The sequence below is a fragment of the Pseudophryne corroboree genome, chromosome 5 (genome assembly GCF_028390025.1).
Source record: "Pseudophryne corroboree isolate aPseCor3 chromosome 5, aPseCor3.hap2, whole genome shotgun sequence".
In the NCBI taxonomy this organism is placed as follows: domain Eukaryota; kingdom Metazoa; phylum Chordata; class Amphibia; order Anura; family Myobatrachidae; genus Pseudophryne; species Pseudophryne corroboree.
Window position 1 is genome coordinate 442384200 of NC_086448.1, and position 27872 is coordinate 442412071.

The 27872-nt window shown below is 47.1% G+C and overlaps 1 protein-coding gene across 8 annotated transcripts in view; it reads left to right on the plus strand.

Moving 5' to 3' along the window:
- The window catches only part of LOC134927840 (uncharacterized), a 298227-nt gene that overhangs the window by 190999 nt on the left and 79356 nt on the right, over positions 1 to 27872 (plus strand). For all 8 annotated transcript variants that reach the window (XM_063922888.1, XM_063922889.1, XM_063922892.1 and 5 more), the window contains 2 exons: positions 9468 to 9486; positions 9893 to 9911. In XM_063922888.1, the coding sequence (XP_063778958.1) occupies positions 9468 to 9486; positions 9893 to 9911 (38 nt within the window). The remainder of the gene's footprint in view (positions 1 to 9467; positions 9487 to 9892; positions 9912 to 27872) is intronic.

Consider the following 27872-nt stretch of genomic DNA (forward strand, 5'->3'; position numbering starts at 1 on the left):
AGACATTGCGCCAGGTCAAGAGATCCGCAGGCAATAGCTGTGGACGCGCTGGTAACACCTTGGGTGTACCAGTCGGTGTATGTGTTTCCTCCTCTGCCTCTCATACCAAAGGTATTGAGAATCATACGGCAAAGCGGAGTAAGAACGATACTAGTGGCTCCGGATTGGCCAAGAAGGTCTTGGTACCCGGAACTTCAAGAGATGGTCACGGACGATCCGTGGCCTCTACCTCTGAGAAGGGACCTGCTTCAACAGGGTCCCTGCCTCTTTCAAGACTTACCGCGGCTGCGTTTGACGGCATGGCGGTTGAACGCCAGATCCTAAAAGGAAAAGGCATTCCAGAAGAAGTCATTCCTACCTTGATGAAGGCAAGAAAGGAAGTCACCGCGAAGCATTATCACCGCATTTGGCGGAAATATGTTGCGTGGTGCGAGGATCGGAGTGCTCCGACGGAGGAATTTCAACTGGGTCGTTTCCTACATTTCCTGCAATCAGGATTGTCTATGGGTCTCAAATTGGGATCTATTAAGGTTCAAATTTCGGCCCTGTCAATATTCTTCCAAAAAGAATTGGCCTCAGTCCCTGAGGTCCAGACTTTTGTCAAAGGAGTACTGCATATACAGCCTCCTGTGGTGCCTCCGGTGGCACCGTGGGATCTAAATGTAGTTTTAGATTTCCTCAAATCCCATTGGTTTGAACCACTAAAAAATGTGGATTTGAAATATCTCACATGGAAAGTGACTATGTTACTGGCCCTGGCTTCCGCCAGGAGAGTATCTGAAATGGCGGCTTTATCTTATAAAAGCCCTTATTTAATTTTCCATTCGGATAGGGCAGAGCTGCGGACGCGTCCGCATTTTCTCCCTAAGGTGGTATCAGCGTTTCACCTGAACCAGCCTATTGTGGTGCCTGCGGCTACAAGCGACTTGGAGGAATCCAAGTTGTTGGACGTTGTCATAGCTTTAAAAATGTACAATTCAAGGACGGCTGGAGTCAGAAAATCTGACTCGCTGTTTATACTGTATGCACCCAACAAGTTGGGTGCGCCTGCTTCTAAGCAGTCGATTGCTCGTTGGATTTGTAACACAATTCAACTTGCACATTCTGTGGCAGGCCTGCCACAGCCTAAATCTGTTAAGGCCCATTCCACAAGGAAGGTGGGCTCATCTTGGGCGGCTGCCCGAGGGGTCTCGGCATTACAACTCTGCCGAGCAGCTACGTGGTCAGGGGAGAACACGTTTGTAAAATTCTACAAATTTGATACCCTGGCAAAGGAGGACCTGGAGTTCTCTCATTCGGTGCTGCAGAGTCATCCGCACTCTCCCGCCCGTTTGGGAGCTTTGGTATAATCCCCATGGTCCTTTCAGGAACCCCAGCATCCACTAGGACGATAGAGAAAATAAGAATTTACTTACCGATAATTCTATTTCTCGGAGTCCGTAGTGGATGCTGGGCGCCCATCCCAAGTGCGGATTATCTGCAATACTTGTACATAGTTATTGTTAACTAATTCGAGTTATTGTTTAGGGAGCCATCTTTCAGAGGCTCCTCTGTTATCATACTGTTAACTGGGTTTAGATCACAAGTTGTACGGTGTGATTGGTGTGGCTGGTATGAGTCTTACCCGGGATTCAAAATCCTCCCTTATTGTGTACGCTCGTCCGGGCACAGTACCTAACTGGAGTCAGGAGGAGGGTCATAGGGGGAGGAGCCAGTGCACACCACCTGATCTGGAAAAGCTTTACTTTTTGTGCCCTGTCTCCTGCGGAGCCGCTATTCCCCATGGTCCTTTCAGGAACCCCAGCATCCACTACGGACTCCGAGAAATAGAATTATCGGTAAGTAAATTCTTATTTTTTGTTTTTGTTTCGTTGTTAGTTTCCAGATGGCCTCAGATCTGTTTTCCCTTCCACTTTGATGTGTTATGGATCCTATGTCATGCATCGACTATATTATGGGTGGTTGCTTTTCTTCTTGTGCTTTCAGGTGCATGCACAAGAGATTGATTTTTTTTTTTTTTATAGCATAAGTTTTGGAGACTGCTTTTTTTGCCTTTTTCGATATGTGTCTTGCTTTGCTTTGTTTAAGCGCTTACTCAGCAGCTTTGTATGGCGTCATGGGTGGGCTCATCGGTCCCGGTTTTACGTTTTGTTTTCTGAGCTTTGCTGATCTTATGTTGTATCTCATGGTTGACAGTCAAGTTTGCGTACAATTATGTCTGAACATTACGTCTGCTATCGGCGGCTTTGGAACGTTCCCAGGCCAGGGCATCTCAGTGTCCCCCATATAGGATGAAGGAGAAAAGCGGATTTCTCATACGTCCTAGAGGATGCTGGGGTCCCGTTCATGACGTCACCAAGCGGTATAGACTGTTCCGCAGGAGCCATGGGCACTCTTAAGACTTTTCAATGGGTTTGAACTGGCTCCTCCCTCTATGCCCCTCCTCCAGAACTCAGTTTTAGAATTGTGCCCAGGCAGACTGGATGCACTCCAGGGGAGCTCTACTGAGTTTCTCTGAAAAGACTTATGTTAGGTTTTTTATTTTCAGGGAGGACTGCTTGCAACAGTCTCCCTGCTTCGTGGGACTGAGGGGGCAGAAGTAGAAACCAACTTCCTGAAGAGTTTCATGGCTCTGCTTCTGGCTGACAGGACACCATTAGCTCCTGAAGGTAACTGAACGCTAGCCCTGTCTAGATGCTCACTCCCACAGCACGCCGTCGCCCCCCTAACAGAGCCAAAAGACAGGTGAGTGTAAGAAGACAGATCTTCAATCAAGTAAAGTGACGGCTGAGGAACCGCGCGGCTGGCAGGAGAGCAGCGCGCCATTGCTGTCCACAGAGGCACTGCAGGGTGCTGGGAGGGGGGCACGCCCTGGGCAGCAAATAACCTCGTAAACTGGAAAAAAGGGGGCATGGCACAGCCCTACCCCCGCCAGTATAAATATTATGTGAAAAATCTGAGGAGAAATGCGCCATTGTGGTGGCAGAGCTTCCTCCTCAGTCAGCCAGCACACTGTTCAGCGCCATTTTCTCTCATTCACAGACTGCAGAGAAGCTGGTCCTCCTACACTTCTGAACAAGTATCAGGGTGAAAAAAAGGGGGGGGGGGCCTGGGTGCAAAAAACATATTATTCATAATATAATAGCGCTTAAAGGTTTCTGTGTACAGAGTATGCGACACAGGGATTTTGTCTCTGTGTACAAAGTACGCGGCACAGGGATTTTTTCTTTGGCGCTGGGTTGTGAACTGGATGCTCCTAAACTGTGTCCCTCTGGCAGATTTTACTGTGGGTCTGTCCCCTATAAGTCCCAGTGTGTCTGTGAGTGTGTGTTGTACACGTGTGTAAGACATGACTGAGGCAGGGAGTTCCTCCCCGGAGGAAGGCATTTTAGAGAGACAGAGTTGTAATGTGGTGGCGCTGCCGGCACACCAAGAGCCTGCATGGGTGAAAGAAATACGTGATGGTATGCATCATATCAATAGGAGATTAGATAAATCTGAATCTCATGCTGAGTGCTGGAGAAAATCTGTGGAGTATGTGATTTTTCAGGGCTCTGTTCTTCCATCCGCAGGCGACCCCTCTGGGTCACATAAGAGACCATTTGCGAATATTGTGAATACTGATACCGACGTGGACACTGATTCTTGTGTTGACGATAGTGACTCCAGAGAAATAGAGCATAAATTGGCAAAATATATACAATATACGATTGTAGCTATAAGGGAAGTTTTGGAAGTCACGGAAGCCACTCCTGTACCTCAAGAGAAGGCTTATTTCTATAAAGTAAAGAAATCCAAGGTTACTTTCCCTTCTTCCAACAAGCTTAATACTCTTTGAAGGGATGTGGGTGAATCCCGAAAATACATTTCGTATTCCCAAGAGAATTCAGATAGCTTATCCTTTACCGGTGGAGGACAGGAAAAAATGGGAGCCACCCCCTGTGTTAGACAGTGCTCTGTCCAGGTTGACAAAGAAGGTAATTCTCCCTGCACCTGGCACGGCGTCACTAAAGGAGCCAGCAGACCGCAAAATGGAGACTACATTGAAATCCATTTATGTTGCCAATGGTACGCTGCTCAGGCCCACAATCTCTTGCGTGTGAGTGAGTCGCGCTATTGAAAACTTGTCAGAAAGCGTGTCATCAGAAATTGACACGATTGATAAAGATGAGATACTCCTTAAGTTAGGGAATATCAAAGACGCTGCCGCATACATGCTAGAAGCGATGAAAGATATTGGACTCTTGAGTTCACAACCCGCTACCATGGCAGTATCGGCTCGGCGGGCGTTGTGGATTCGCCAGTGGAACGCGGATGCAGATTCCAAAAGAAATATGGAGGCTCTCTCATATAAAGGTGAGGCCTTATTTGGCGATGGACTGGATGCGTTAGTCTCGGCGGCTACCGCAGGTAAGTCGACATTTTTGCCCTCTACGCCTGCACCGGCAACAAAAGACATATCACCCGCACATGCAGTCCTTTCAGCCCAATAAATACAAAAAAGCGAGAGGTTCTCCCTTCTTTGCAGGTAGGGAAAGGGGAAAGGGAACAGTCCACAGCGGCTTCAGGTTCCCAAGAGCAGAAGTCCACCCCTACTTCTGCCAAATCTTCAGCATGACACTGGGGCTCCTTTGCGGGAGGCCGCTCGGGTGGGGGCACGTCTAAAACTGTTCAGCCAAGGTTGGATTCTGTCTGGCCTGGATCCCTGGGTTTTGCAGATAGTATCCCAGGGGTACAAGCTGGAGTTTCAAGACGTTCCCCCGAGCCGAATTTTCAAATCGAACTTGCCAGCTTCTCTTCCAGAAAGGGAAGCATTAACAGTGGCAATCCAAAAATTGTCAGTATCAGGTAATAGTCCTGGTACCTTTGTCACAACAAGGGGAGGGGTTTTTTTCAAGCCTTTTTGTAGTTCTGAAGCCGGACGGCTCGGTCAGACCGATCCTAAACCTAAAAAATCTGAATCTCTACTTGAAACGATTCAAGTTCAAAATGGAATCACTGAGGGCAGTGATTTCCAGTCTGGAGGAGGGGGACTACATGGTGTCTGTAGACATAAAGGATGCTTACCTGCATGTTCCCATTTATCCTCGTCACCAGGCTTATTTAAGATTCGCGGTTCAGGATTACCATTACCAATTCCAGACGTTACCTTTCGGACTCTCCACGGCGCCGAGGGTATTCACCAAGGTGATGGCGGAGATGATTGTTCTCCTGCGTCAAAAAGGAGTCAATATAATTCCTTATCTAGACCATGGGTCTTCAACCTGTGGCCCTCCAGCTGCTGTGGAACTACACATCCCAGCATGCCCTGCCTCAGTTTTAGCATACCTTAATAGCAAAACTGTGTCAGGGCATGCTGGGATGTGTAGTTTCACAACAGCTGGAGGGACACAGGTTGAAGACCCATGATCTAGACGATCTCCTGATAAAGGCGAGATCCAGGGAGCAGTTGTTACAAAACATCACTCTCTCCCTGTCAATACTCCCAACAACACGGTTGGATCATAAATTATCCAAAGTCACAGTTGGAACCGACGACAAGATTGTCTTTTCTCGGAATGATTCTGGACACAGAAGTTCAGAGAGTATTTCTTCCGGTGGAAAAGGCTCTGGAAATCCAGAAAATGGTAAAACAGATATTGAAAACCATCAAGTGTGTCGATCCATCAGTGCATTCGATTGTTGGGGAAAATGGTGACGGCCTACGAGGCCATACAGTTTGGCTTTTTCCATGCCAGGGTATTCCAGTGGGACCTGTTGGACAAGTGGTCGGGATCCCACCTACACATGCACCGGAAGATAATCCTGTCGTCAAAAGCCAGGATTTCACTCCTGTGGTGGCTACACAGTTCTCACCTACTAGAGGGACGCAGGTTCGGGATTCAGGACTGGGTCCTGGTAACCACGGATGCAAGTCTCCGAGGCTGGGGAGCTGTCACTCAGGGGGAAAGCTTCCAAGGAAAAGAAGCTTCAGAAATATTGTTCCAGGTCGAGAGACCCTCAAGCAATAGCAGTGGATGTGCTAGTGACTAAGTGGGTATTCCGGTCAGTGTGTGTCTTTCCTCCACTTCCGCTGATCCCAAAAGTTCTCATGATCATAAGAAGAACAAGGGTTCGAGCAATCTTCATTGCCCTAGACTGGCCAAGGAGGGCTTGGTATCCAGATCTTTAGGAGTTGCTCATAGAAGATCCTCAGCCTCTTCCTCTTCGCGAGGACCTGCTGCAGCAGGGGCCGTGCGTGTATTAAGACTTACCGCGGCTACGTTTGACGGCATGGCTGTTGAGCGCCAGCTCCTAGCCCGAAAGGGTATTCTCAAGGAAGTCATCCCCACCCTTATTCAAGCCAGGAAAGGAGTAACGTCGAAACATTACCGCCGTATTTGGAGAAAATGTGTGTCTTGATGTGAATCCAAGAAGGCTCCTACGGAAGAGTTTCAGTTGGGACGTTTTCTCCATTTTCTGCAGTCTGGTGTGGAGGCGGGCCTCCGATTGGGGTCAATCAAGGTCCAGATTTCGGCCTTGTCAGTGTTCTTCCAAAAACAATTGGCCTCTCTTCCAGAGGTTCAGACCTTCGTGAAAGGGGTTCTGAACATCCAGCCTACATTTGTCCCTTCAGTGGCACCATGGAACCTTTAACGTGGTGTTGCAGTTCCTTCAATGGGATTGGTTTGAGCCTCTACAAGAGATAGAGTTGAAGTTTCTCACTTGGAAAGTGGTGATGCTCTTGGCATTGGCATCCGCGCGGCGGGTATCTGAATTGGGGGCCTTGTCTCACAAGAGCCCTTACCTGATCTTCCATGAAGATAGGGCAGAGTTGAGAACTCGTCAACAATTTCTTCCAAAGGTGGTTTCATCTTTCCACATAAACCAACCTATTGTGGTGCCAGTGGTTACTGACACATTCACTGAGTCAAAGTCTCTAGATGTGGTTAGGGCTTTGAGGATTTATGTCACTAGAACAGCCCGAATATGGAAAACAGAGTCTTTGTTTGTCCTGTATGCTCCCAACAAGATTGGGTGTCCTGCTTCCAAGCAGACTATTGCACGTTGGACCAGAGGTACGATTCAGCATGCTCATACTACGGCTGGATTGCCGTTACCAACGTCTGTGAAGGCCCATTCCACTAGGAAGGTGGGCTCATCCTGGGCGGCTGCCTGGGGGGTCTCTGCATTGCAACTTTGCCGAGCAGCTACTTGGTCGGGTCAAACGCGTTTGCAAAATTCTACAAGTTTGACACCTTGGCCGATGAAGACCCCACGTTTAGTCAATCGGTGCTGCAGGGTCATCCGCACTCTCCCGCCCGTACTGGAGCTTTGGTATAAACCCCATGGTCATGAAGTGGACCCCAGCATCCTCTAGGACGTAAGGGAAAAAAGGATTTTGATACCTACCTTTTCTCCTAGTCCGTAGAGGATGCTGGGCGCCCGTCCCAGTGCGTACTTTACCTGCAGTTTTGTTATTAGAGTTACACAAGTTGTGTTATATTAGTTTCAGCATGTTGCTGTCATTGGTTCATGCCTGTTGGCGTGTGTTCTGTTGAATGCCATGTTGTGCGGCATGGTTGAGGTGTAAGCTGGTATGTATCTCACCACTAGTATTAAAGTAAATCCTTTCCTCGAAATGTCCGTCTCCCTGGGCACAGTTCCTATAACTGAGGTCTGGAGGAGGGGCATAGAGTGAGGAGCCAGTTCACACCCATTGAAAAGTCTTAAGAGCGCCCATGGCTCCTGCGGAACAGTCTATACCCCATGGTCATGAAGTGGACCCCAGCATCCTTTACGGAGTAGGAGAAAAGTATTTACCGGTAGGTATCAAAATCTTGTTTTTTAGCACTTACCGGTGAGTCCATCTATCTGGGTGACACTGCATTCCTACCCCTTGGTTCTCATTCTTTTTGTTTGAACACTCAAATGAGAAAACACACTCTATTTGGTTTGCTCCCGTGGCCTTGGCCAGTTATAAAGTGAATCCACAATGGTGGAGGTGGTGTAGAGGGGGAGGAGACGGCAGCATCAAGTTTAGTTTGCATAAAGATCTAGAGTCCTCTACACCTCAAGGTATTGTTATCCCCATATGTATTCAGAGAAATGGATAGAACAATATGTACCAAAAATCCTCTAAGGCACTGGCCAAGCAGATGGATTAGAGTAGGTCATCAGTGCAGTCAATGACTGCATAAATTGTTATTTATGTGGTCCTCGTCAAACCAAGTGTGCCATCTGTTGCGACTGTCTCAGTCTTAATCCGATTGAAATTAGCAGTCTTTCATGGCACACACGTGGTTTGTGAATAAATGTGACAGCACCGTTTCATGTAGTTGAGTTACTCCGTACATTCTGATAAAAATGTTTTTGTTTTGTTTTTGGGGTGGGAATTAGTTTTTATTGATTTTTAAAGTTGTGCCACAGAGCCATAGCATAGTGATTTTCAGGCCTGTGCCAACCCAACTCTTAAACATGTGACGTCACTATGAAGGAGCAGAGCACACTATAAGGTGTGTACACACGGTGAGATCCTTGCTATGTCCTATTTTTACTTGCCATTTCCCTTGAACTCCCCGGAGCCCAGATAGGACAGATTTTGACTAACTTTTCTTGAGATCTGTACTATGTGTGCTTACGATTTTGGCTTATGTGAGATTTTGGCTTATGTGAGATGTCATTGACATGTGAGAAGAACTAGATAGTACACCGATCTAGCAAGGATTGACTTGCCTGCACAGTCTATCTTTTCTTGCGATGCCGACCTGGCGGGACCGCGCATCGGGATCGCAAGGTGACTTTCACCTTGCGATCTGCACTAACTTTTCTTGTGATTTTGACTATGTAGTCAAAATCTTAAGAAAAAATCTCACCGTGTGTACACACCATATATGTTTGGCCCTTCTGTGTCTTTCTAAGCTGCAGGATGCTCTGTAAAACCAAATGCTTGTGCCACGGGGGGAGTAACTGTGCTGCCTTGCAGGTGCTGTTCTGCCCAATAGGGGTTTCTTCTTTTCTTTAGTTTTGTACATTTTAGGTAGGCTCTATATTTATTTCCTGAGAACAGTTCTTTATATTCCTTTTTTGTTTAATTTGCTTGTGTCACCATTTGCTCCTGTCCCATAGCCACTGCAGTGACATTTTTGTAATATTTAGATTTGCCTGTAACTGTTCTGTTTAGTCACTTATCTAAATATCAAATAGGACCTACTTTTGCTAGCACAACATTTGTTAGCCATTGTATACTGTTTTCAAATGTTACTGCAATGTGCAAAGCTAATAGCTGTTTATGCAGTAGTTGGTGCTGACTTGTATGTATAGATATATATGTAATGTCTATACTGTGCGATGTTTAGAGCTCACTAGGACTGCCCATACTACATTGTTGCCCACATGTAAAGTAACACAAGGTGTACTTTTGAGGTATGTCATTAAGACTTTTTTGTATTTACATTGTATTACATTTTTTGTTTTCTTTTTCGCAGAATCCAAAAGAAAAACAAGGTAAGGACAATTAGATTACATTTGTTGCAAACCTAAAACAAGCTGTTTAGTTTTACTGTAAATATTGTTGTAATAGTTATATGACTGTAAAACATAACAGTAATGTCAGTGCCGATGGCAGTGCGCGCCTGAATTACTCCGTTGCGCGCCATCTAGTGGCTGCCTGTGCTCGAAATACTTGAATCCCCCCATACAGGTGATGAGCCTTTTATTATATAGGAAAGTCTTTTATAAAACACAAAGCAAGCAGATGATGCAAGTACAAGAAGTTATTTGCAGCAATTTGTCCTTATTATCAAACATGCCAAATGTTGTTAAAATGTAAGTCTGTCTAGTGATGTAGCATAAACTTTCTTTTGCTTGGTACCATTTATATGCTAATGTGTATGTTTATTTATTTTTATAGATGGGGCACTGAAGACGGTGTAAGTAAAAGATTTATTTTTTTGCATTGTATTTGACAAATGCAATCATTTTTTATAAACTGTCAGCTTAGTGACCATGGGGCAGATGTATTAACCTGGAGAAGGCATAAGGAAGTGATAAACCAGTGATATGTGCAAGGTGATAAAGGCACCAGCCAATCAGATCCTAACTGTTAATTTACATATTGGAGCTGATTGGCTGGTGGCTTTATCACCTTGCACATATCACTGGTTTATCACTTCCTTATGCCTTCTCCAGGTTAATACATCTGCCCCCATATTACCAATGCTCTTTTCATTAATAGATTCCTATCAAAGAGGTATGGGAAGTTTTATATTTAATAAAGGAAAACGAATTGTGTTTTTTAATTTTTATTGTAAAATGTTTAACATAAGTTAGCATGGTCCTTATCCATTGACCTATGTCCTTTCATATTGCCATGAGTAAGTCATAGTTAATGTGGCTGGCGTAATTAGTTTGTCTTGTGACTGACGTGCTGGTGTAGGTGGTTGTGCGTAAATTACTGTTTAACAAAGTGCTCACAAAATGTTTTATTTCTGTACATGTGCTGAGCCTTACACATCTCAAGATGGGCTGGCTACGAATTGACAGCATACGTATGAGCTGGTTTACACCATGTCATCACCTATGTGATTGCACCTGCCCATTAAGAGGCGTATCTTTTTGCACCCACTAACAGGCGCATATGTGTTTCTGCAGGTAGCAGTTTGCTTCAACACACTTTTAATGTACTCTGCCTGAATTTGCACCCTTTCCCTCTCCATCTTTATAATGAGGCTTAAGTGCAAAATACATGCAAGTCTGCACTATCACATAGGTGCCTTTATAGAGGGACTACGACATACAATATTTCAGCTCTGCATCATGCATATTAAGCTTAAAATGCAATGGCTAATAACATTTCCATATCTCTGCATAAAATGTTCATTGTGTCATTGAAGTTTCTATTCTAACAGTCTACACCACCTCATTTAATAATTGGAGAATGAAGCGATAAGCACTGAATGACTTGTATACATTATATAACCCTGCCCAAGTTTGACGCTAATCTCCCGCAAACTCTTCCCCCCCCCCCCCCCCCCCCCCACACAAAACAAAAAACTATGGCTGGCTTATAGGGCATGTGGGGGACTCTCTACTGGACACATGGCGGGAGGAGTGTGTTTGGTATGTATCATCTCCTACAAGACCAAACCTCCTGCTGATACGAGAAGAGAAGCTCAACCTATATGTTTCTTTTACTTGCTAGGTTTCACTTGCCATTGTTAACTACCATTCGTTATAGAAATGGCTATATCTTTATGCATCTCTGACAATATGTATCCTGCTTTATCAGAAAGGGGTGCGTCCTGTATTTCTCCTATATCAAGGCTGGGGACACTGTACCACGGGTTGTAGGCTGCAACTGCGGAGCTGCCACTTAAATAATATTCAAATGTAGCTTTAAGTCCTAAGCTCCTCCCCTGCATGCCAGTGTTCTTTAAGTGTCTTCAGAGAAGGGCATGTTTTTAGTGGTGCTGCTGAGCAGTCCTTTGTAGCTAGTTTTTGTTTTTCTAAATTTTCTATTTTTACTTTGTAATGCCTGGACCCAGGGACAGTGTGTGCTTTCACCTTTTAGAGGCTGAGGGAGGCAGTACATGATGGGTGGTGGCTGCCATCTTGCAGGCTCTTACTTATGCGGTGGCTAACTTGAAGGGGATGTTCTCTGCATCAGACAGCCAGTTTTCATAGGCTATACCAAGCGTTTTCCACACACTGGTGTGGAGCAACACTTGTCTAGAGGATAGTGATGCACAGAGTGGGAAGTGCGGAGCCTGCAGCTCTGGTCTCCCCCTGCATAACTGCAGCTACTGGTTTAGTCAAAATTTGCTGCATAGTTCCCTGAAGCAGACGGTCTGCACGTTGTCTGCCTCAGAAAAGCAGTTATCTTCAGCTCTTTAGTGGCTGGCTTTGTGCATAAGTCGTCAGAATTTCAGAAGGTTTACAACTATTTAAAACATTTTTTGGTTGGATCCTAAGCAGCACGGGGCATGTAAATGTCCTCCTTCTTCAAGGTGTCTGTTAGAGGTTTCAGAGGAGGATGGCGAACTTCTGGATGAGGTTGCCCTTCCGGAGGGTGAGGACCTGGAGTTGTCATCGGGCCAAGGCGTGTATGATCTCATTACTGCAGTTAGGCAGACCCTGAACTGCTTAGATGTAGACCACTTACCTAAAGTGTGTGTGGGGGGGGTCTTTTTAAGCATCGCAACAATAGTGGTTGCTTTTCCTGCATCGAAGAGGCTTGGAAGGCACCAGCTAAGACATTTTCTTTTTCATCCACTAGGGTCACTGGAGTACTCTTGGGATATGGACGGCTTCCGTAGGAAACAGCACTGAATATTTAAATTTAGAACACTCCACCCCTCCATATCCCCGAGTACCTCAGTGTTTTTTCTGTGCTCGAAGTAGTAACAGCTCTGTGGCTGAGTCCACAATTACTTTGAATTTTATTTTATTTTTTGGAATATTTTTCTATTTTATATACTTCCCTTTCCCCCTTCCAAAAGGCAGGGTCAGGGATAGTGCAAGCTGCTGATAGCAGCAGGGGCGTGTCGGTCCTCACTGAATGAGCACCCTCACAGCCACACACAGATCTCCTGCACACAGGCTGGCCGGCGCTTGTACAGAAGCCCCGTCGGAGCCTCATCACAAGCAGGAGTGCAGGTATGTGAGCGGGGCGGTCAGCTCCCGCTGCCACCCCGAGGTGTGGGTACAGTGATTAAAAGGGATCCCTCTACTGACGGCCGCCCGCCGCCGTTGCTCCGGCCGCCGCTTCTCCGAGCCCGCCCGCTGCTCCGGCCGCCGCGTCTCCAAGCCCCACCGCAGCTCCGGCCGCCGCTTTTCGGAGCCCCACCGCTGCTCAGGCCGCCGCTCCTCCGAGCCACCGCTGCTCTGCCCCGCTACTCATAGCGCTTCACAGCGCGCTCCCCGTCCCGCTTCCAGGTTCCCGCTGGCGGCCCCACACTACCCGCTGCCCGGCCCGCACTGCATCCGCAACGGAGCAGACAGGGGCGGGGGTGGGGGGGGGGGTGGGCGGCATTACAGGGGCTAATAATTAAGCAGCAGCAGTATGATCCAGATATTTATATATAAAGCTGTTTTATGCTGACAGGGATTTTTTACACAGGCTGTTTATAATATCAGTTATATATAGAAACTGCACTGTGATTATATGTGAGAGCATGGCAGCCATTTTAACCAGGCTTCCTGTGTCTTCCTGCTGTGTTTCCAGAACGTTCCAGTACTACATCTCTACTCCACCGGAGGCGCAGGGGTGTTAGTGGGAATTTAGGATCACATTTCATAGTACTGGCCACGTGTACTGCACTTGGCCAGATATATATATTGAGACACCTTACTACTATTTTACTGAGTCGTGCAAGTGTCTGGATTTTTTGTGTATTGTATTGTCTGTCGCTATAATGAGTAAGGCACCAGCAAAAACTAAAAAGCATAATTGCAAAGTCTGTAGCAGTGTGTTACCGGATGGATCTACCACATGTACAGTATGTTTTGTGGATTCGGTTCAGAATACAATTTCTGCTCCAGTTTTACAGCCAATTTCCTCCCCGACCCCTCCTTGGGAAATGCTAGCCAATGTACTGGCTGGGTTGCAATCAGAATTGGCCGCCGCTCGACAAGAGCGGGAAACGGCAAGATCTGAGTCTAGGGTGAGACCGCCAGAACTACCGGAGGCGTCTCAGCCTTGCGAAAGGTCCAAATCCATTTTGGGAAGACGGGATAAATTTCATATGTCTGATGATTTACCAGTTTCTGCTATGTTGCATTCTGACGATTCCATGCCAGACCTCACGGAACAAGATGAGGGTGAGGAGGGCGAAGTGGAGTCAGATAGTGAGGATTTTAACAGCTCCGGCATTGATAATCTCATCAGAGCGGTGCGTCAGTCTCTGAGGTTTACTGAAACTGAGGAGCCTCTCACAAATGATCAGGTCGTATTTACTAAACGACAAAGAACTCCAATAAGTTTTCCTGTCTCCGAATCTCTTAATCAGATGTTAGTAGAAACACGACAGAATCCAGATAAACGGTTTTCTATACCTCGCAGATTTAAATCTAGTTACCCGTTTCCAGACTCTGTAACATGTACATGGGAGAATCCACCAATAGTTGATTCGTCAGTATCGAAGCTTACCAAGAAATTAACCATACCAGTACCAGCGGCTACTACGCTTAAAGACCCTTCAGATCGCAAGATAGAAACTATGCTAAAGTCCATGTATGTAGCAGCAGGAGTGATGCTGAGACCTGGATTGGTTGGCATCTGGGTCACTAAGGCGCTCATAATATGGATTACAGAACTCAAATTTGCTTTACATGACGAAAACCTGATACTTCTTGCAAATCAAATGTGTGAGGCTGCAGAGTATCTCTGTACAGCTTCTACTGACGTCTGTCAGCTAACTTCTCGTATTTCATCGTCGCTAGTTACGGCACGACGAGCACTCTGGCTGCGTGCTTATCAAGCGGAGGCAGAGGTCAAACGAGGTATAGAGGCGTTGCCTTACGATGGCAAGAAGTTGTTTGGTCCTGAATTGGACGCATGGATTGCTGAGGCTACGGGAGGTAAGTCTGTTTTCTTACCATTGCCTCCACCGGTATCAAGGAGGTACGCTGGATCTTCGTTCAAATCTTTTAGACCTCAGTCCTTTCGAGGACGTGGCAGAGGAACAGCCACGCCTGCTAGACGTGGACGTGGTTTCCAACAAACCAACACAAGTCGCCAGGACGCTAAGGTTACCGACAAACCAGTGGCATGACGGGCTACCAGCCCATCTCGGTTCTCCGATTGTGGGAGCACGCCTTCAGACGTTCCATTTGGCGTGGTTCCACACATCCGCGGATGGGTGGATCCGCAATTTAGTGTTAAAAGGTTACAAAATAGAGTTCGACTGTCTTCCGCCTCTGCGGTTTTTCAAGACAGGATTGCCTCTGTCGGACGACAAGAGGGCGGTTCTGCAAATTGCCATTCAGTCCCTACTGAATTCAGCAGTTTTGATTCCGGTCCCTGTACATCAACAGGGTCAGGGTTATTATTCCAGTCTGTTTGTGGTACCGAAGCCGGATGGCTCAGTCAGACCAATATTGAACTTAAAGGGTCTCAATCAGTACGTAACTTACTACAGATTCAAGATGGAGTCTCTGCGTTCCGTGATTGCGGGTTTAGAGCCAAAGGAATTTATGATTGCGCTAGATCTCAAGGATGCGTACTTGCACATTCCAATTTGGCAGCCTCATCAGAAATTCTTGCGGTTTGCAATACGCCAGAACCATTACCAGTTTCAGGCTCTACCGTTTGGCCTGTCGTCAGCGCCTCGGGTATTCACCAAAGTGATGTCTGTGATGATAGCTCATCTCAGATCCCTGGGAGTGACAATAGTTCTGTATTTAGACGATCTGCTCATCAAAGCTCCGTCTCAACAGATGCTTCTCCAACATGCGCTGCTAACGTGCAATGTACTGGTTCACCACGGTTGGATTGTCAACTTCAAGAAATCACATCTAATTCCGTCTCAACGCCTTCAATTCCTAGGTATGATTCTCGATACGGTCAATCAAAGAATTTACCTACCACAACAGAAAGTACAGATTCTACGCCATCTAGTACAATTAGTGCTCAAGCCATGCACAGTGTCTGTACACTTGTGCATTCGCCTCTTAGGCACAATGGTGGCAGCTTTCGAAGCGCTTCAGTTCGGAAGATTTCACTCGCGTCCATTTCAACTGAATGTGCTCGCCCAGTGGTCGGGCTCGCATCTGCAGATTCACCACAGGGTGAGGTTGTCGCCAAGGGCAAGAGTGTCTCTGCTCTGGTGGCTCAAGGAACACAATTTAACCGCAGGGAGACTGTTCGGAGGCTGGAATTGGATAATTCTAACGACCGACGCCAGTCTCAGAGTTTGGGGAGCGGTAGTTCAAAATTGTCAGCTTCAGGGTCTCTGGGCGGATCACGAAAGATTGCTGTCTATAAATGTCCTGGAACTCCGCGCAATTTACAATGCGCTACGACAAGCAGTGCACATGCTTCGCTCTCAGACTGTCCAAGTGCAGTCAGACAATGCGGTCGCATACATCAACAAACAAGGAGGAACGAGAAGCCGCATGGCAATGCGGGAAGTAGCTCGAATCCTCAATTGGAATACCACCAGGTGATATTGCCGGCCGTGTTCATTCCGGGAGTGGACAACTGGGAAGCGGATTATCTCAGTCGTCGGGATTTTCATCCAGGAGAATGGGCATTAAATCCAGAAGTGTTTCACATGTTGGTTCAGCGATGGGGTTATCCTCAGGTGGACCTGATGGCGTCTCGCCACAATCACCAAACGCTCCAGTATGTGTCCAGAACAAGAGATCCAAAGGCAGTGGCGGTGGATGCTCTCACCGTTGCGTGGCCATACAGCCTTGTGTATCTGTTTCCACCGTTTCCATTGCTCCCTCTGGTGCTAAAACGGATCAAAAGAGAGTCTGTCACAGTCATACTAGTGGCGCCTCATTGGCCTCGGAGAGCTTGGTTCTCGGATCTCCGAGGACTACTCGCAGACGATCCTTGGCCGCTCCCACTACGTCCAGACCTGTTACAACAGGGTCCGTTCCTTTACCCCGATTTAGCGCGGCTGCGTTTGACGGGGTGGCTGTTGAGACCGCCCTCTTAAGAAGAGAGGGCATCCCAGAATCGGTTATACCAACCATGTTACGAGCTAGGAATCCTGTTACGGCAGCTCATTATTACAGAATATGGCGTACCTATATAGGTTGGTGTGAAGCTCGGAAGTTTCCGACATCATCTTTCAAGTTATCCCGCCTTTTGTTATTTTTACAGACTGGTTTAGATGGAGGACTGTGTTTATCTACACTAAAGGTGCAGGTATCTGCTTTGTCAATTTACTTTCAAAGACGATTGGCTCTTGCCGTCTATACACACTTTTTTCCAAGGTGTCCTCAGAGTTCAGCCTCCATTCATTCCACCTACAGCGCCATGGGACTTGAATCTGGTTTTAGATTTCTTACAGTCTTCATATTTTGAACCCTTACAGCAAGTGGATATAAAGTTTCTCACTTGGAAAACAATTTTTCTTCTAGCCTTAGCTTCGGCAAGGCGTGTTTCAGATTTGGGTGCCTTGTCATGCAAGCCACCGTATTTGGTGTTTCATGATGACAGAGCGGAACTTCGGACGAATCCCGCGTTCTTACCAAAGGTAGTGTCATCTTTTCACATCAATCAACCAATAGTAGTTCCTGTGTTGACAGCACATTCTGGAACTCTGTATGTGGTACGCGCATTACGCGTTTATGTATCCCGAACGTCTTCAGTTCGTAAGACGGATACGTTGTTTGTTCTCTATGATGCTGCCAAGATGGGTTGGCCAGCGTCTAAACAAACCTTATCCAGATGGATAAAACTGACCATACGTCAGGCTTACCTTCATGCTAGGTTACAGCCGCCTACATCAGTAACCGCTCATTCCACACGTTCTGTGGGAACTTCATGGGCAGCTGGTCGGGGAGCTTCTACGACGCAGCTTTGCCGTGCGGCTACATGGTCTTCAGTGCACACGTTTGTGCGCTTTTACAAGTTTGATACGTTTACGGCATCAGCATCTAGCTTTGGCCGCCTAGTGTTACAGGTGCCAAACAGCTCTCCCGCCCACGGGGGAAGCTTTGGTACGTCCCAAGAGTACTCCAGTGACCCCTAGTGGATGAAAAAGAAAATAGGATTTTGGTACTTACCAGGTAAATCCTTTTCTTTGAATCCATAGGGGGCACTGGACGCCCACCCAGAGCAGTTTTACCTGGTTTGTGGTAAGTTCAGAGGATCTTATGGTAACACACTCTCTCACCGACTGGTTCAAATTTATCAAGTGCTGGTTATGGTGTCAACTGTTTAGTTGTCAGTAACGTTATGTGTCAACTTCGTTGTTGTCCGTTATGTTCTATGTAATACTCCATTGTCAACCTCTCTATAGTTCCTGTTCGGCTCAGTAAAAAACACTGAGGTACTCGGGGATATGGAGGGGGGGAGTGTTCTAAATTTAAATATTCAGTGCTGTTTCCTACGGAAGCCGTCCATATCCCAAGAGTACTCCAGTGCCCCTTATGGATTCAAAGAAAAGGATTTACCTGGTAAGTACCAAAATCCTATTTTCTGTTCCTCGTAAGTTTGCGTCCCTTTATCATCTTCCAGTGGATTATGTCACCAAGTGGCGGGTTTAGCTAAGCACATTGCTCTTCTGGATCAGGGCTCGGTGTCCTTTAAGGACCCATTAGATAAAAAATGATAGCGCTGTCTCGTCCATTTATTGAGTTCGAGGGTGGTTATCTGTCCTTTTACTGGCCTCGGCTTAGGTGGTTCAAGCTATGGAGACTTGGGTTGGAATACTTGTCACAGGGCTTCAAAATGGTTCCTTACTGGACTTGGTTGAGCAACTCTATGGAGCAGCTGAATGTGTTCCAGGCTGTACAGGATGGCACTCTGGAAGCTTGAAGGGTCTCCGCTACAGCTATCTCTGCACGCAGGGCGCTTTGGCTCCTCGCTTGGGATGCAGATTCTGAATCGAATCGTTATTTAGAAAGACTTCCCATTGGGTGGGTTGTCCTGTTTAAACCAGAGTTTGATCCTCTTCTGGCCCAAGCTACAGGTGGGAAAAGCACTTTTCTTCCTGTGGCAACCCCAAAAACAGCAGATCCCATGTTTCCAGGCCTGTTGAGGGGTGGTCCAATAGAGGTCAGTCTACCAGAGGACATTTCTTTCCAGCGGTCCTTCATCTAATAACACATTTTTTGGGAGGCCAACTGGCACTGTGGAGCCAAGGCTCTGCAGAAGCCTAGCGCCTGACAGGGTCTCTCCCCACCCAATACAGTCAGGGATCGATTTGTTCCAGTTCAGAGACTGGTGGGTGGAGTCTTCTTTAGACGCTTAGGTGCTGGACGTCATCGACTTTCGGGGTCTGCCCCCACTGTATTTTTCTGTCAATGCTCTACCCCAGGATGCAGAGAATAAGAGCAAGCTATATAGTCACTTCTTTCTGAAAGAGTTATTGCTCCAGTTCCAAAGAGATAATGGAAACTGGGGTTCTACTCCAACCTCTTTTTTGTTCAGAAACCGAACAATGCCTTCCAGCCAATTTTGAATCTCTGTGCCTTAAATACCAGACTTTGGGTGGATAATTTTCTAATGGAATCACTCCTCTTATTAACAGTTTTTTATATAGTACACCATATTCCGCTGCGATTTACATTTGGAACAACAGGTAATACCAGACACAGACCTAGAGGTAGGAAGGCCCTGCTTGCAAGCTTACAATCTATAAGGAAATAGGCATTGATAGACAAGGATAGGTGCTATCCTCTTGGTGATCCATGGCATGGAGGTCAACAAATTATTGCCCTCACTAGATGTCAGGGACGCATATCTTCACGTTCCTATTTGGGCAGGTCATCGCTCACTATTCTGATTCACAGTCGGATTTGCTCACTATCTGCCATTCGGAATAGCCACAGCCCTGTGGGTCTTATCCAAGATCATGGCTGCAATGGCGAGTCTGCTATGCAAGGAGGTATTACAAAAATACGTAATTTATATTATCTGCTCGTGAGAGTTGATTTGGTTTCACAGTAAGTACACTTAGATCGCACAGTACAGGTGCTTCAGGAACACGACTGGAACTTGAATTTTGAGAAGTCTGATTCCTTGTTGGCACCTGCTGTTTCTCTTGGTGGTCTTCAGCACCTCTCTACAGTGCGTATTCCTACCAGAGTCCAAAGCCCGAAACTTCCAGAATTTAGTCACAACGGTACTGGCAGTACCACGTCCATCAAATTTGCTGTTAATGAAGTTGTTGGCCACAACGGTCTCCACATTTAATAGTTTATTTATATAACGCTCTTTCTCCCATAGGACTCAAGGCGCTTTACAGGCATCAAAGACCTAGCATATGGTACAGAGGATTTAGTATTACAGCAAGTAGAAAAACTTCAGATATAAATGCTTAAAAAAACCTAAAAAGCCCAATAGATATAATGCAGTGTTGGAGCAGTCATTTTGGATAACTTCCATGAGATTATATATTCCACCCACAAAAGGTACCAGGTTATGCCGCTTTCTTGGGTGCACTACATAGGATTACCCTTTGTGAAATAGATCAAGGCTAGAAGAGATCATACAAAATGGTTGCATCGTCCCATATAGGGTCCCAACATAACTGTCGGGTCCATTTGAGACCATCCAGTACGCCAAATTCTATTTGCGAGAATTCCAGTGGGAGATTCTCAACAATTGGATGGGGGGCAACGGAGTCCTTTTCAACTCTGCTTCTTCTGTCCGCCAGCACACATCAGTCCCTCTGCTGGTGGCTGGTTTCCAGTCATCTGTTCCGGGGATGAACCTAGGTCACTCCTGATTGGGTCTTCATAACCACGGGCACAAGTCTCACTGTTGGAGAGCTGTGGCATCACATCTTCTGCTCCAAGGCCTTCCATCACCGTCGAAGACAACTCCTCCAATCATTTTACTTAAGTTCTGAGCCATCTTTCTGGCTCTTTTGGAAGCCCAGTCCATCCTGGCAGGCTAGTACAGATTCAGTCGGACAACACCATGACAGTGGGTTAAGTAACTTGTCAAGGGGGCACCAGGCGAGCTGGAGCAATGGCGGAGTTGGCCCAATTTCTTTCCTAGGCGTAGGTTTTTTTTTCCTCCATAGGGGATACTGGGATTGTACTTTAATACGGTGGGGGTATAGATGGGGTCCAGAGGAGCCTGTTCACTTTAAAACTTCAACATCCTGTGTGCTGGCTCCTCCCCTCTATGCCCCCTCCCACAGCTCAGTTTAGAAAAATGTATCCACAGGGTCGGTCAGAATGGAATGGAGCTCCAGAGTGTTTTCTTAAATTTAATTTTATGTTTGTCATTTTCTGACAAGGTAGTCTGGCAACTACCGGTCTGCTACGTGGGACTTAGGGGGGAAACCTGTTCCAACCTCTTAACCACTTAACTGGCATGGTCAGATTTCATGCAACTGCTCCATCCCACCCTGTGCCCCCCCCCCCCACCCCATTTTTTATGAGGAGATCCGTTCTGCAGATGTGCATAATATAATGTTTAAATATTTTTTTAAAAAATACTTTTTCAACATTATTAAATAAAATACATTTTAAAAAACAATGTTAATGCTTTTGAAGGGAAAAATCGTCTCTTAAATGGTTAAAGGGTTAATGGCCCTGGATCCCGGCTGACAGGACAATAGCTCCTGAGGGTGTTGTACCGCAGTCTCAGAGGCTGACGAACGCACCCGCAGCCTGCCGCCACCCCTAACAGAGCTGAAAACACGAAGATTGGTGAGTAAAAACCGGGGCCTCGAGTAGCGGGGTCATGGTTCAAATGGTGGCATACAAGCACACTGATCACACTGCTCTGCATAAACAGAGCTACTGCGACCAGTAAAGTGCAAGACTGGCTATTTCAGGCTGTTAAGAGCAAGGGAGTTCTGCTTTCAGCAATATATATCAGTAGCTGCCAGTATAAACAAAAAGGAAGCAGATGCACCATTTACAAGGGGCAAAGCTTCTACAGAGAGGACAGCACACAGCGGACGGTGTTTTCACTGCTGTTACAGATAGGTGCTGTTACTGCATGATTGCCTGAGCCTCCGTGGACCTCACAAATCCAAACTGTGATAAAGGTGAGGGATAAATGTGGAAATGCATCTAACATTAAAACCAAATCTTTGTTACAAGATTCCGGTATAATGCTGCCTTGCTAAGTTTTTTTAATTAAACAAATGAGGCAGAGTGTTCTGATTCTCCATTTTCTGTGCGCTCTCCTGATAATTATCTGGGAAAACTATATACCCTCCAACTGTACCTTTTTGGCCAGTACAGTGCTGTTTTTTTATGGTCTGTACCAGCCAAAAAGGGCTTTGTACCGATTTTTGACTCTCCAAATTTCCATTGAAAGTATAGGAAAGGGGCCACGCCCCCCTTTATCCGTGGCTATGCCCCTTTTCCTAATTTCTAACTTTTTTCTCTATTACGTCCTAGAGGATGCTGGGGACTTCGTAAGGACCATGGCATATAGACGGGCTCCGCAGGAGACATGGGCACTCTAAAAGCCTTTAGGTGGGTGTGCACTGGCTCCTCCCTCTATGCCCCTCCTACAGACCTCAGTTAGATCTTGTGCCCAGAGGAGACTGGATGCACTGCAGGTGAGCTCTACTGAGTTTCTCTGAAAAGACTTTTGTTAGGTTTTTTTTATTTTCAGGGAGCACTGCTGGCAACAGGCTCCCTGCATCGTGGGACTGAGGGGAGAGAAGCAGACCTACTTAACTGATAGGCTCTGCCCTCTTAGGCTACTGGATACCATTAGCTCCAGAGGGTCGGAACACAGGTCTCATCCTCGCTGTTCGTCCCGGAGCCGCGCCGCCGTCGTCCTCACAGAGCCGGCAGATAGAAGCCGGGTGAGTATAAGAAGAAAGAAGACTTCACAGGCGGCAGAAGACTTCAGATCTTCATTGAGGTACCATTGCTCCCACATTCACACACACTGATGTCTCTGTAAGGGCGCAGGGGGGGCGCCCTGGGCAGCAGGAATCACCTCAAGGGACACTGGCTGACATCTTATATACTGCGGAGGCGGTATATTTAAAAAAAAAAACGCCAGTATAAAGAATTTGAGCGGACCGAAGCCTGCCGTTGAGGGGGTGGAGCTTGATCCTCCAGCACTAACCAGCGCCATTTTCTCCACAGCACGCTGCAGAGAAGCTGCTCCCCGGACTCTCCCCTGCTGAGCAAGTACAGAGGGCAAAAAAGAGGGGGGGGCACATTTAATTGGCGCAGTGAGGGTATTATTTATCTATAAAAGCGCTGTACAGACTGGGATTTTGTTCCAGTGTCCAGTGACGCTGGGTGTGTGCTGGCATACTCTCTCTCTGTCTCTCCAAAGGGCCTTATTGGGGGACTGTCCCCATAATTATTTATCCCAGTGTGTGGGGGGGTGTCGGTACGTGTGTGTCGGCATGTCTGAAGCGGAGGGCTCGTCTAGGGAGGAGGTGGAGCAGATGATTGTGGTGTCTTCGTCGGCGCCGCCGACATCTGATTGGTTGGATATGTGGAATGTTTTAAATGCAAATGTGACTTTATTACATAAACGATTGGACAATGCAGAGTCCAGGGAAATAGCAGGGAATCAATCCATGGCTTTGACTGTGTCACAAGGCCCTACGGGGTTGCAGAAACGTCCCCTTTCCCAGGTAGCAGACACTGATACCGACACAGATTCTGACTCCAGTGTCGACTATGATGATGCACGGTTACACCCACGGGTGGCCAAGAGTATTCATTATATGATTATGGCTATAAAAGATGTTTGGCATATCACAGAGGACCCCTCTGTGCCTGACACGAGGGTATGCATGTTTAAGGAAAAGAAACCTGAGGTAACGTTTCCCCCATCACATGAGCTGAACGCCTTATTTGAAAAAGCTTGGGAAACTCCAGACAAGAAACTGCAGATTCCCAAGAGAATTATTATGGCGTATCCTTTCCCCTCACAGAACCGGTTACGGTGGGAATCCTCGCCCATGGTGGACAAGGCTTTGACGCGCTTGTCCAAAAAGGTGGCGCTGCCGTCTCCGGACACGGCAGCCCTCAAGGATCCTGCTGACCGCAGACATGAGATTACCTTGAAATCGATTTATACACATACGGGGGCCTTGCTCGGACCGGCAGTAGCGTCGGCATGGGTATGTAGCGCTGTAGCAGCATGGGCAGATAACTTGTCATCTGACATTGACACACAGCTACCGCTGGTAAATCTTTTTTGCCTTATGTTCCCCCACAGCAAAAGAAAACACCTCAATATCAGATGCAGTCCTTTCGGTCGCATAAGTCCAGAAGGGGCCGGGGCTCTTCCTTCCTCGCCAGAGGTAAGGGTAGAGGGAAAAGAATGCCTGCTATGGCTAGTTCCCAGGAACAGAAGTCCTCCCCGGCTTCTACAAAATCCACCGCATGACGCTGGGGCTCCACTGAGGGAGTCCGCGCCGGCGGGGGCACGTCTTCGACTCTTCAGCCAGATCTGGGTTCTGTCAGATTTGGATCCTTGGGCGATCGAAATTGTATCCCAAGGCTACAAACTGGAATTCGAAGAAGTGCCTCCTCACCGATTTTTCAAGTTGGCTTTGCCAGCCTCTCCCCCATAGAGGGAAATAGTTTTAGCTGCAATACAAAAGCTGTGTCAACAGCAAGTGATTATCAAGGTTCCCCTAGTGCAACAGGGGAAGGGGTACTATTTAACCCTCTTTGTGGTCCCGAAGCCGGATGGCTCGGTCAGACCAATTCTGAATCTAAAATCCCTGAATCTGTATTTGAAAAAGTTCAAATTCAAGATGGAATCTCTCCGGGCAGTGATCTCCAGCCTGGAAGGGGGGGATTTTATGGTTTCACTAGACATAAAGGATGCATACCTTCATGTCCCCATTTATCCCCCTCATCAATCATACCTGAGATTCGCTGTACAGGACTATCATTACCAGTTTCAGACGTTGCCGTTTGGGCTTTCCACGGCCCCGAGGATTTTCACCAAGGTAATGGCGGAAATGATTGTGCTCCTGCGCAGGCAAAGAGTCACAATTATCCCATACTTGGACGATCTCCTGATAAAAGCGAGATCGAGAGATCAATTGCTGGAAAGCGTGTTGCTCTCCCTGCGAGTGCTGCAGCAACACGGCTGGATTCTAAATCTACCAAAGTCGCAGTTGATCCCAACGACTCGGCTATCATTTTTGGGCATGATTCTGGACACTGAAAAGAAGAGGGTTTTTCTCCCAACAGAAAAAGCCCAGGACCTCCTGAACATGGTCAGAGACCTGCTAAAACTAAAAAGAGTGTCAGTTTATCAATGCACTCGTGTACTGGGAAAAATGGTGGCGGCCTACGAGGCCATCCCCTTCGGCAGGTTCCATGCGAGGACGTTTCAGTGGGACCTTCTGGGCAAGTGGTCGGGGTCCCATCTTCTAATGCATCAGAAAATATGCCCATCCCCCAGGGCCAGGGTGTCTCTCCTGTGGTGGCTGCAGAGTGCTCACCTTCTAGAGGGTCGCAGGTTCGGCATTCAAGACTGGGTTCTGGTGACCACGGACGCGAACCTCCGAGGATGGGGAGCAGTCACGCAAGGAAGAAATTTTCAGGGACTATGGTCAAGCCAGGAGTCTTGTCTACACATCAACGTGCTGGAATTAAGGGTCATATACAACGGCCTACGGCAAGCGGAGAATTTTCTTCGCGACCTACCCGTTCTGATTCAATCTGACAACGTCACAGCTGTGGCTCATGTAAACCGCCAAGTCGGGACAAGGAGCAGAGTGGCAATGGCGGAGGCCACCAGGATTCTTCGCTGGACAGAAAATCATGTAAGCGCTCGGTCAGCAGTTTTCATTCCGGGAGTGGACAACTGGGAAGCAGACTTCCTCAGCAGACACGATCTCCATCCAGGAGAGTGGGGTCTTCATCAAGAAGTTTTTGCAGTGATAACAAGTCGTTGGGGACTTCCTCAAATAGACATGATTGCGTCACGCCTCAACAAGAAGCTTCGGAGGTATTGTTCCAGGTCAGGGGACCCTCAGGCAGTGGCGGTGGACGCCCTGGTGACACCATGGGTGTTTCAGTCGGTTTATGTGTTCCCTCCTCTTCCGCTCATCTCAAAGATAATTGAGAATCATAAGACGAAAATGAGTGCAGACAATACTCATTGTTCCGGATTGGCCCCGAAGGGCCTGGTATTCAGATCTTCAGGAAATACTCTCAGAAGATCCGTGGCCTCTTCCTCCCAGGGAGGACCTGTTGCAGCAGGGACCCTGCGTATTCCAAGACTTACCGCGGTTACGTTTGACGGCATGGAGGTTGAACGCCAGATCCTAGCTAGGAAAGGTATTCCGGGGGAAGTCATCCCTACTCTAATCAAAGCTAGGAAGGAGGTAATGGCGCAACATTATCACCAAGAATGCTCCTACGGAAGATTTCCACCTGGACCGTTTTCTCTACTTTCTTCAGATAGGAGTGGATATGGGCCTAAAGTTAGGCTCCATTAAGGTCCAGATTTCGGCCCTATCGATATTCTTTCAGAAGGAATTGGCTTCTCTCCCAGAAGTCCAGACTTTTGTAAAGGGAGTGCTGCACATCCAGCCTCCTTTTGTGCCCTCAGTGGCACCATGGGACCTTCACGTGGTGTTACAGTTCCTTAAATCACACTGGTTTGAACCTCTTCAAACAGTTGAATTAAAGTTTCGCACTTGGAATGTAGTCATGTTGCTGGCCTTGGCTTCTGCAAGGCGCGTGTCCGAATTGGCGGCTTTGTCTCACAAGAGCCCCTATCTGATTTTCCATGTGGATCGAGCAGAATTGAGAACTCGTCCTCAATTTCTGCCTAAAGTGGTTTCGTCATTTCATATGAACCAACCTATTGTGGTACCGGTGGCTACGGGGGACATCAAGTCTCTTGATGTAGTCAGAGCCTTAAAGATTTATGTAGCCAGGACGGCTCGAGTTCGAAAAACAGAGGCACTTTTTGTCCTGTATGTGGCCAACAAAGTTGGCGCTCCTGCTTCTAAGCAGACTATTGCTAGCTGGATCTGTAACACAATTCAGCAGGCTCATTCTACGGCTGGATTGACGACACCTAATTCGGTAAAGGCCCATTCCACTAGGAAGGGGCAGACTAGATGGGCCAAGTGGTTCTTATCTGCCGTCAAATTCTAGGTTTCTAAGGTGGGCTCTTCTTGGGCGGCTGCCCAAGGTGTCTCGGCTTTACAGCTTTGCCGAGCAGCTACTTTGTCGGGTTCGAACACTTTTGCAAAATTCTACAAGTTTGATACCCTGGCTGATGAGGACCTCATGTTTTGCTCAATCGGTGCTGCAGAGTCATCCGCACTCTCCCGCCCGGTCTTGAGCTTTGGTATAATCCCCATGGTCTTTACGGAGTCCCCAGCATCCTCTAGGACGGTAAATCTTTTTCTCCTAATCCATAGAGGATGCTGGGCGCCCATCACAGTGCGTACAAATTCTGCAAGGCTTGTATATAGTTGTTGCTTACATAAGAGTTATGTTACAGTTGAGATCAGTCTCTGGCTGATGCTGTTTTGTTCATGCTGTTAACTGGTTTAGTATATACCATGTTGTACAGTGTGTATGGTGTGGGCTGGTATGTATCTCACCCTTAGATTAACAAAAATCCTTTCCTCGTACTTTCCGTCTCCTCTGGGCACAGTTTTCTAACTGAGGAGGGGCATAGAGGGAGGAGCCAGTGCACACCCATCTAAAGTCTTTTAGAGTGCCCATGTCTTCTGCGGAGCCCGTCTATACCCCATGGTCCTTACGGAGTCCCCAGCATCCTCTACGGACTAGGAGAAAAAGATTTACCGGTAGGTTTAAAATCTTTATTTATTTTTGTTTGTGTCAAATGTTGGAGGGTAGGAAACTAGTGTTTGAGACTTGTTTTATTCCAGTGTGTGTGTGATTCTGCTGTGGGAGAAAGGTGGGGGGGAAAAGCTACATTAGCAGGTCACTGAGGGTTAACAGATTTGTGAGCAGTGTAAAGTCTGCATCACAATCTTGTAGCAGGGGCGCCAGTGGGGCTATCCACATTGACAAATATTACCTCAGAACTGGCTGTTGCCAGACAGGACAAGCATTTAAGAAGTCTGTAAAGGAACTTTCAGCAAAAATCTGAAATTTCCGACACAATATTAATTGAAGTCCCGGGGCCCGCCCTGTTGAAAAAATAGATTCCGACTTGTCGGAAAAGATGAGCTAATTTGACACTCGCCCGTGTGTATTCAACACGCGTGGGCAGAAACAGGTCAGTTTCGACCATTCATTTCGCCTATAGGGAAAGG